At 33.0% G+C, this 10460-nt stretch overlaps 1 protein-coding gene across 1 annotated transcript; it reads right to left on the reverse strand.

The window, feature by feature from the left end:
* Positions 1-7126: 7126 nt before the first annotated feature.
* On the reverse strand, positions 7127-9750 carry LOC132508600 (probable ATP-dependent RNA helicase DDX46). Its single transcript, XM_060128895.1, has 2 exons — positions 8898-9750; positions 7127-7624 (listed from the first exon to the last, which is right to left on the reverse strand). Exon 1 carries the CDS (start codon positions 9699-9701, stop codon positions 9060-9062), a length of 642 nt encoding a protein of 213 aa, XP_059984878.1. The 5' UTR covers positions 9702-9750; the 3' UTR covers positions 7127-7624; positions 8898-9059.
* Positions 9751-10460: the final 710 nt, after the last annotated feature.

Consider the following 10460-nt stretch of genomic DNA (forward strand, 5'->3'; position numbering starts at 1 on the left):
TGCAGCCTATATCATCAAGACACATTAAATCCACAAGTTCATTTGATGTATAAATTTGTTCCACGTACTGCTTTTGATAGCATTATCAAATGTTTCTCCATTACATAACATGTTTTACCATCTTTCTGGCTTCTGAAACTATTCCACTGGTATATTTTATATAATATTAAATTTTTACAGGTCATGCTGTGGTAGAACAACAACAAAACAAACCCAGTTGTTTACAAGATTAAAGTTTTATTTCTTGCTTTTGTTACATGTTGGCTAGAGTCAGCTGTGGCTCTGCTCTATGTGTCTTCCTGAGGAAAGATCAGCCTCTATCTTGACCTGTAGTTCTTTCAGCAGAGAGAAAAGCAAAAGTGTATGACTAGGTGATGGTGCAACAATGATTAAATTTTCTGCTGGGACAAATAATTGATTATTTTTGCTCATTTTCACCAACAAAGCAACTCATATTTCTAATCTGCTATTAGTGACTTGGAGGAATTTTACTCTTCACACGTCAGCACAGCAATAACCTATAAATGAATGGGGATATATATGTTCCTTTTAGATGGAGGTCATTAAATTGTTTGGAATAATAATGAACTATAATATCTAAGGCAATTATAGATTGAATGGCGAGTGAGGACACATAAATCAGGGAAGTAATTGTCTTTTCAATAAATTTTGCTAAAAAAAGATAGAGGAGAAGAATTGTATAATATGGTGGGGTGAGTGTGGTATATATGCATTTGTGGGTGTTTTAGTTGTGTGCGGTTTTAAAAGAGAATAAAAAGGAATATGCTCAGAAAAATAATCTATAGTAGTATAAAGCAGGTAAGTGGTTACCTGAGGATGTGTAAGATAGGGAAGTGTTGGTGAGAGGGATTACATTTTTTTGATTGTGATGATAGTTTCATGGATGTAGACATATGTCAAAACTTATCAAACTGTACACTTTAAATTGTGTCATTTGTTAAACATCAGTTATACCTCAATAAAGCTATTTTTTTTCTAACATCCTAGTATGGAATTAGTGTCCATAAATTTAAGAAAGAAGGCCAGTGTGGCTAGGACAGGAAGAGTGGGAGAGAGTTAAAAGGTAAAGTCAGAGGTAAGAGGGGCCAGACCACATGTGTCTTTATAGGCTAAGTCAGGTATGTGAAAAGTATTCAAGTGGAGAATTATAAACAGAGCAGTAACATGATCTCATTTATGTGAAATGCTCCTTGAGCCTTTTCCAGAATGTCATATAGTTGTAACCATATAGAGCTTGATAGCTCATTTCTTTTTAGTGCTGAATAATATTCCATTGTCTGATTGAACCACAGTTTATGTATCCATTCCCCGGTTAAAGACATCTTGGTTGATTCCAAGTTTTGGTAATTGTGAATAAAATTGCCATAAACATCTGTTGTGCAGGTTTTTATGTGGATGTAAGTTTTCAGCTCCTTTGGGTAAAAACCAAGGAGTGCAATTGAAGGATAGTATGGTAAGAATGTTAGGTTTTGTAGGAAACTGACAAACTGATTTCCAAAAATGTCTGTACTATTTTGCATTTTCATCAGCAACATATGGGAGTTCCTGTTGCTCCACATCCTCACTGATATTTGGTGTTGGCAGTGTTTTTGGATTTTGACCATTCTGATGGGTGTGTGGTCATAACTCTTTGTTTTGATTTGCATTTCCCTAACAACATAAGATGTTGAGAATCTTCATATGCTTATGGGTCATCTTTATCTTTGTTAAGGTATATGTTCAGATCTTTTGACCATTTTTTGATCATGTTGTTTGTTTTCTTTCTGTTGAATTTTAAGTATTCCTTTTAAGTATATTTTGGGTTGCAGTACTTTATCAAATGTGCCTTTTGCAAATATTTTCCCCAAGTCTGTAGCTTCTCTTCTCATTCTCTGACAATGATTATATTTTCATGCAACACATTTGATACTGGCAATGCCTTCAGTCCACTGAATCTAGCTAGGTGTATATAGAAAAATGATTAAGATAAAAATCAAAATATTGCCAAAAACAAAAAGTAACAAAATATGCTAAGGTGTACTGTCTTCCAAGCAATAGCTTCTGTTCATAAATATACTGAAGAAAGATTAGAAATTCATTTAGACTCAAAAAATCGGTGCTATTCGTTAGTAAGTCAGATTTTTTCAGGTGACTGTAGGCATCCCCAAAAACATGGAGCACAGAATAACAGAAAGATACCAAGCATGGAAATAGAATTATACAGTATTGTTTGATATTTTGTTCCCTGCAGTCATCCTGTTTCAGCATTTTTAAATTATGAAAAATTTTCCTTAGTCCTTCCTAACGGAAATAGTTGTTTGTTTTATTTTCTTGGGAAAAATGTGGGGAATAAGTTTAAATAAAACATCTTTGTTATTTCCACTTTATACAACTGAATTTGTTAGAGGAAAGAAATAAACATTTCCAGCCTTAGATATGGCCAAAAATGTCAAAATCTTGCCTATCAAGTCATCTTCCTCACTATTCACTATATACTTTTATATGTTGGGAATTTTCCATAGTAACAAAGTTAATTTTTTTTTTCTGTGGTACGCAGGCCTCTCACTGTTGTGGCATCTCCCGTTGCGGAGCACAGACTCTGGACGTGCAGGCTTAGCGGCCATGGCTCACGAGCCCAGCCGCTCCGCGGCATGTGGGATCCTCCCGGACCGGGGCACGAACCCATGTCCCCTTCATCGGCAGGTGGACTCTCAATCACTGCGCCACCAGTGAAGCCCTAATTTTTTAAAATGAATGTTTACATACAATGAAATTTAGCAATGAGGCTTAGCCAACTAAATAGCCATGTGGAAAACATCTAAAAAAGCTATGTTTCACCAAAGTAACTTTCAGGTGAATAAAAATTTTGAATATATAAAATAAAATAACCAAACTATTAGAAGTAAATATAGGAGAATTTCTTTTGCTGGAGATGAGAAAGCTTTCTAAGCAATACACAAAACCCAGATTCCAAAAAGATTAGTGAATGTGATGACATAAAAGTTTTTCTGCACAGAAAAAAATACCATACAAAGTTGAAAGACAAATGATCAACTGGGAACAAATATTTCAACACATATGATAATGAGCTCAGTTTCTTAACATAAAAAGACCTCTTACAAATTTGTTATAAAAGGCCATTAAACCAATAGAAAAATTGATAAAGAACTTAGAGGCAGTTCATAGAAAACAAACACAAATGGTTTGTAACATATGAAAAGGCAGTCAACCTCAATCATAAAGAAATGAAAAGTAAAATGTCAATGTTATATGACTATTTATTGGAAAGCAATTCTTAAAATATATGTCATTAAGAAAATTTAAGTGAAAAAATCAAGATGTAGAACAATCTATATAGTACGCCTCTACCAGTGTAAAAGTAACTATGTACTTATCTACCTACATATCTGTATATACACATATGTGCATTATGCTTAAATATGCATAGAACATTTTAGAAGAACATTGTATAAATTAGTTACAGTGGTTGTGTCTATAGTGGGAGCCTGGAAGTCTTGAGTGAGGCATAAACATAACTTTCCATCATGTGTGCTTTTTATAATGTTTAAATTTTTAAATGTATATCTGCATTACCTTTTCAATGAAAAATAACTAGTTGATTAAAAACAAAACTAAATCAATGTGTTCAACAAATATTTCTTTGTGTAAATCACTGTTGAAGTACTGAGAATACAGGTGATGGAAAACCAACCTAAATCTCTGTCTCCAGCTCTAATATAAAAGTCTCTAATGAAAAAGTGTATGCTCAGAGATTGACAAACAAGGAGGAGAGTGAAACCACTCATTTTCCTTTGGAAAGTGAATAAGGATAGGTGTTAGGTAAACTGTTTAACATGAGGGTTGTATATTCAATGAGAAAAATTAAGACCAATTTCTCATGTTTTTCCTCTAAGTTATGTAAAAATGCCATCTTTCTAGAATTAAAAAAAATATATATATATAAAATATGTGGATTAACTATTGTGGGCACTAGAAGAAGTGGTTAAAGATATACAAATAAGAGGATTGATGTACAGCAGTAGGAACCGGGTTTCAAAGCTATAGAACCTGAAATTGTAAAGATGTCAATTGGTACAACACTGTAACTTCATCAACAACTTCAACAGATAAAATATAGTGATGAAGAAGGTACCAGAGCTTTTAGAAAAAAAGCAAAATTAGTCAGTAAAATTAGAAGGTGTAAAACATAAATGAAGAACATGTAATTGATCATTTCAGAGGGTGAGAGAGAGAAGGAACTTGAGATAAGTACTGCTTTAGTAAAAGAGAGATGTTTTCATTTTGATATAGAAGAGCAGAATATAATAGTGGGTGATTCTTAAAAATTTCTAGATGACCAATTTTTTGAAGAGCTTTGGCTAGAGCAGGAAAAAACCCTAAACTGAGTCAGTTAAGGGATGGTGTAACACTTCAGTAAACTCATTACTGTTCTAACACTCCATTACCAATCTCATTTTATAAGTGTTTACATGAAATTGGAAATAACATATAGGAAATCGTGTATAGTAAGTTTTCCTGAACAAACAGGTGTATAGGGGTGTGTGTGTATGTGTGTGTGTGTGCATGCAAAATCTTCATTAAGATAATTGAAAAGAAACAAGACCATTCTTTCCACATTTTCTTGTCTTTAAAAATGCATATAGGACTTCCCTGGTAGTGTAGTGGTTAAGAACCCTCCTGCCAATGCAGGGGACACAGGTTTGAGCCCTGGTCCAGGAAGATCCCACATGCCACAGCACAACTAAGCCCATGCACCACAACTACTGAGCCTGCATGCCACAACTACTGAAACAATCACACCTAGAGCCCGTGCTCTGCAACAAGAGAAGCAAACGTAATGAAAAGCCCACTCACCACAATGAAGAATAGCTCCTGCTTGCTGCAACCAGAGAAAGTCCACATGCAGCAATGAGGACACAACACAGCCAAAAATAAATAAATAAATAAATTTAAATAAATGCATACATATATATATAGATATATATAAATTCTGGGAGTTGATAATTTTTCTGATTTACAAATATTTTTGGAAACATTTGCACTAACTCCAAACTGTAACAATAAAAACAAAAGAAATCAAAATCCACAAAGAAACTTCTTGCATTTGTGTTATATTTTTGTTAGGCCATCCACTCCTTTACTTTTTCCCCTTAGGTTATAAATTCTAATTCCACTGCTAACTTAAGTGATCTCTTGCGTATTATGACTTTTCTTAAAATTAGCATGAATGTGTGTGTGTGTGTGTGTGAACATGAGCTATATAAAGACTACAATTTCACAGCATGCACTAAATTCTAAACTATTTAGATGTCATTTTTCAGATTTTATTTTAAATATACATTATTTGAGAAACAATTTTAGAAGATAAGAAGTGAAAAACTGTGATTCAATTCCATGATGGTTTTCCATACTTGTGATAGAATAATGTGTTGCTAATTTTTTGTAGCTGTTTATACTCCATTTTCTCAGAGGTACTCCAGTTTTCATACTCAAATATTCTAACTATAAATATCTTAAAGTCTTTGATTTTTCTCATTACTAAAGTTACTTTCTGCTCAAAAATAAATTTAATAATTTTGTTTTACTTCAATAAATATTATCTGAACATCAGGATGATTTTTCTAAATTCCTTCTATTTTTTAATACTATTTAAAATTTCATACAAATATAAAATGTATAAACTTAATCTCATAACATGATGTAAAGTGAAAGAAGCCACACACAACACAGCACATATTGTTTGATTCCAATTATTGAAGCTCAAGAAAGACGTAATAATGTATAACAGTAAGGATGTGGTTACTGAGAAAAGTCAGATGGAGAACGCTTGGGAAGGCACAAAAGAGATTCTGGGGGTGCTGGTAATGTTCGATTTCTTGACCTGAGTGTGTGTATTCACTTTGGAATAATCCAGTCAACTGTACATTTAAGATTTGTTCCTTTAGGGCTTCCCTGGTGGTGCAGTGGTTGAGAGTCCGCCTGCTGATGCAGGGAACACTGGTTCGTGCCCCAGTCCAGGAAGATCCCACATGCCGCGGAGTGGCTGGGCCCGTGAGCCATGACCACTGAGCCAGATTTGTTCCTTTATTTTTTGATAGAACTTCAATAAAGGGGTTTTAAAATAAATTGAAATAATAAAATATTAAAATAAAAAAGGAAATATATAAGTTTAAAATATAATTGAATAAATTATGTCAGCTCAAAAGATTTTAATATTTTAAGATTTAAAAATAAACTTGTAGTGCCACTCATAAATTACATATTATATCAATATTTTCCACAATTAAAATATATTAAGAAGAAATTCTGTAAAGAAGAAAGAACAATATTTTTTTTAGGTTTATGCTACCTACCACATACTAATCTCAAAATTTAAATGTACTAAATATCAAATAGTCAAGGATTTTATTTATCATATATCTATCTATTCATTTCCAATCTTTAGTTTTCAGGAGCATATATTAAATATTTTGAAAAAAAAATACTTTGTTACTTATCTTCATAGGCATGTATAAGACTTTGAATGAGGAAAAACTTTTGGAAAGCTTTCATAACTGTCAGCCTACTTACATAATTCAAGTGATTGCCAATCATATCTATTATTGAAAACTTAAGGATGAAATATGTGTCCTAGTCTTTATATGTCATTATTTTTTAGTGATATTGATTAAGTGTTAATGTTTTCTTAGTACCTTTTATTCAAGACTATGCTTGTTGTCTATATGAATCAATTTTTTGATGTAAGTTCTGGTATTAATTGGGATTTTATTTGATCTATGTTCCATCATAGAAGTTGGTCTAAGGAAAATGGGTGGTAGCTTAAGAAAAACTGATGTAGATGTAATATAAATGTTAAAAAGAACACAAATACTCATCATTTTGAAAGATGTACTTATATACATGGAATATCATGAGTTGTTAATTATGAATACATAAAATTATAACCTGGAAAATTATTTATGAGCACAGGGAAATAAAATCATATGTTTACTAATGTGGCATATATTTGAGGAAAAAGAAATCTCATTTATTTTTGAGGAAAAAGAAATCCTTTTTTTTTTTTTTTTTAATTATTTTCAGACTAAATGAACTTTATTTTATAAGGAATTTAGAAAACATGAGCAAATATTGATATTGCATTAAAAAAACAAATTAACTGGTACGTCATTCAAATCTTAAAAATCAAAGACTGTGACACTAAAAAAATGTAATAACAGGGACTTCCCTGGTGGCGCAGTGGTTGAGAGTCCACCTGCCGATGCAGGGGACACGGGTTCGTGCCCCGGTCCGGGAAGATCCCACATGCCGCGGAGCAGCTAGGCCCGTGGGCCGTGGCCGCTGAGCCTGCGCGTCCGGAGCCTCTGCTCCGCAACGGGAGAGGCCACAACAGCGAGAGGCCCGCGTACAACAACAAAACAAAAAAAATGTAATAACAGAGAAATGTGCTTCATTTTAACAAAGTACTATCAGTGGCTTATTACAACCAGATATACAAACATAAACGTAATAATGCTAAAATGATGTAAAACTCTGAATCTCCAAGTGACCATGGAGCAGGCTGAAGGGAGCACCAATTGCCATCAACGTGGGACTGCAACATATTCTATCAAAAGAAACAAACTATCACTAGATAACAAAAATAAGGATATAAATAAAATGGGGGAGGGGGGAGGAGCCCAAGATGCCTGAAATCTTATAGTAAATGGTTTATTTGGTTCTGTTGCTGTGTTGTGTCTGTTTTCTTCCTCCAAGAAAAAAAGAGGATATGCGAGAGATCCAAGAATAGTTCCAAGTTATACCTTAGATTTTCATTAAGGATAACTTTATATTGAAGAAATCATGATTGATACTCCTTGTCACTTTAACCACCTAACATACTATTAAAATAATTTAACAGCTATAATATTCTTTGGTTTTTTCTTTTTTAAAAACTCTAAGTCAAGAATACTCAAGGGAACTTCTATATCTTTTAATTTAAGAAATACATCTATTTAATTCCTGAAAATTTTATTTTTTCAAGAAGTGACAACAATATGAAGTTCTAATACACCAGGAGTCTTGAAAAAAATTAGGTGATCCAATTATAGCAATTTAAACTAGAATATTCAGGAAATATATCTGAAGGCTCAAAAATATAATTTATGATTCTTTGTGAACTGAATTTCACTGAGAAATGCTTAAAGTCTAAGTTTAAAATGTGAGTGCCATTATACTTTTTTTTAAGAAAGAAAATTCACAACTTATTCAATAATCCTGAAGAAAAATCAGATTAGTATGGTGTTTGTATGTACAGATGCATAAACGAACACTTTCAGGGGAAAAAAACAATCATATTAATATTTATAGGCTACAAATCACTTTCTTTTAAGGAAGATTAGAAAAGAGTTAGTAGCTAGGCACAGAGCCAGAGGTTGTTAGGGGAACCTAAAAGTATTAAATACTAAAACTCTTAGCAGTGTAAAGGAATGCAAAAAATTCTTATACTACAAATTTTTAATTTTACAAAACCAAAAACCAGTCCAACTATGGCTCATACATGATAATAAAAATTGAAACAAAAACTGTGAATGCATTTTGTAAAAATTCTATTATAATATTCTTAAATATAGTTCATATTGTTCCACTGAGTCAAGTAAGATTTAAGCTCAAGGTGGTCACAAAATTAGAGAATTTTACCTTTTCTGAGGAGATTATCACAATTTCATTGCAAGAAGATAAGGTGAATAGCCCCTTAGCGACTTATATACTTTATTTCCTTCAATGGAAAGTCCAAATATTTTAGTTTTCTTACTCTTCTGGAATATTATCCAGATTTACATTAAAGGGCACTTTAATGAAAACCTTAAATATAGTTTGATAATTCTGGGGATACTTACTGAAAGAAAATTCATTAGCAAATACTGGTTTCTTGTATTTAAAAAAAAAAATCAGCAAGAAAGAATTTTAAAAATCTTAACTTAAAATACACTGTAAACTGCAGACAACAATTGCCACATGTATCACAGACCAGCACAGGTAAAAAGTTTTTTCCAGATGTTTTATAAGACTTTGTATCTTCCTTTATTTGTTGGTTGGTAAGAATTTTGCAGCCGGATCAGTTCTTCTTTTATAAGCCTGGTGATTTCTGCCTTTGCTTTCTGCACAGCCAGTTCATTGGCACTTTCAATTGCCAAGTAAATTTTCCGCTCTCCTTCCTTGGGTTCTTTGCCAGGTGGGAAGTATGTTCTTCTGATTGTAATTGCAGCTTCAGAATATTCACTGATTCTCTGCAGAGCTTCCTTAGAGGTAACTTTCCACCTAGCAGTCTGTGGGAAGTCACTGATCTCTAATTCTTCTTCATATCTCTTAAAAGATTCATTCTGTCCACCATCCTGTCTCTCCTCTTCTTGTTTCTCCAAAGGCACATAATTAAGCTTGGCATTGATCTTTTCAGCAAGTTGCTCTGCAATGGTTTTTGCAGAGACAGTGGGAGCCAGGATGGTGCCACCTCTAAGAATTGCATTGGTGGCCTGCTGCATCACATCTACCTGAGACTCAATCCCCAAATTCTTCTGAGCATTGATTCTAAGAGCCAATCTCTTTGCAATTTCTAACTTCTCAGCATTTCCTGCAGTTGGAGCAGGAACACTAGATGTTCCAGGAGCAGCCATATCCTTCACTCTCTTCTTTGAATTAAACATGCTTTCAATTTGCTCATCAATCTAAACAAGAAGAAAAAGGATTAGTAAAAATCTAATTAAAAATACCAATTTATAGAGGGAGAAGAGGAGGAGAAGGGGAAAGGAAAGGGAGGAGAGGGGAGAGAGGGAGGGAGGGAGGGAGGGAGGAAGGAAGGAAAGAAAGAAACAGAGATACAAGGCTGCAAGAACCCAAGAAATCCTTTTTATAAGAAGCCATTCTGCTAACAGAATAACTCTGAGAATAAACTTATTCATGGTGGCTACTTGATAAAGTCATTTTCCTTTATTTTTTATTATGAAAACAATTCATAGTAACTGAAAATTTACAAAAATAGTAAAAAGTAACTTTTGAATATCTTCAATTTTTATATTCTTCATCTAAATTGTAAATATTTTATCAATACTATGTCATTCTCTTGCTCTTATATATTTACATATATGTAGATATGATGTCCCATTAAAGCTAAATAATTAAATGTATGTTTTCTAAAAACAAGGGTATTTTCTTCTATAGTATAGCCCTTTAAAATAAGGAAATTGATATTGGTAAATACTACTATTTTTATAGGAAATTTATCCAATCCGGAGTTAGGAGTATCTACTGGTGGCCATATCCCTTGAATCAGTCAATCTAAACGATTCCTCACTCTTTTATAATCCTAAATTATAGGCTTGTTATTTTGTAGAATGTTTCTCAATTTGAGTATGTTTAATGTTGCTTCATAATGAGATTCAAGTTATGTATTTTTATCATAAATA

The sequence above is a fragment of the Lagenorhynchus albirostris genome, chromosome 18, assembly GCF_949774975.1.
Source record: "Lagenorhynchus albirostris chromosome 18, mLagAlb1.1, whole genome shotgun sequence".
NCBI classification, from domain to species: Eukaryota; Metazoa; Chordata; class Mammalia; order Artiodactyla; family Delphinidae; genus Lagenorhynchus; species Lagenorhynchus albirostris.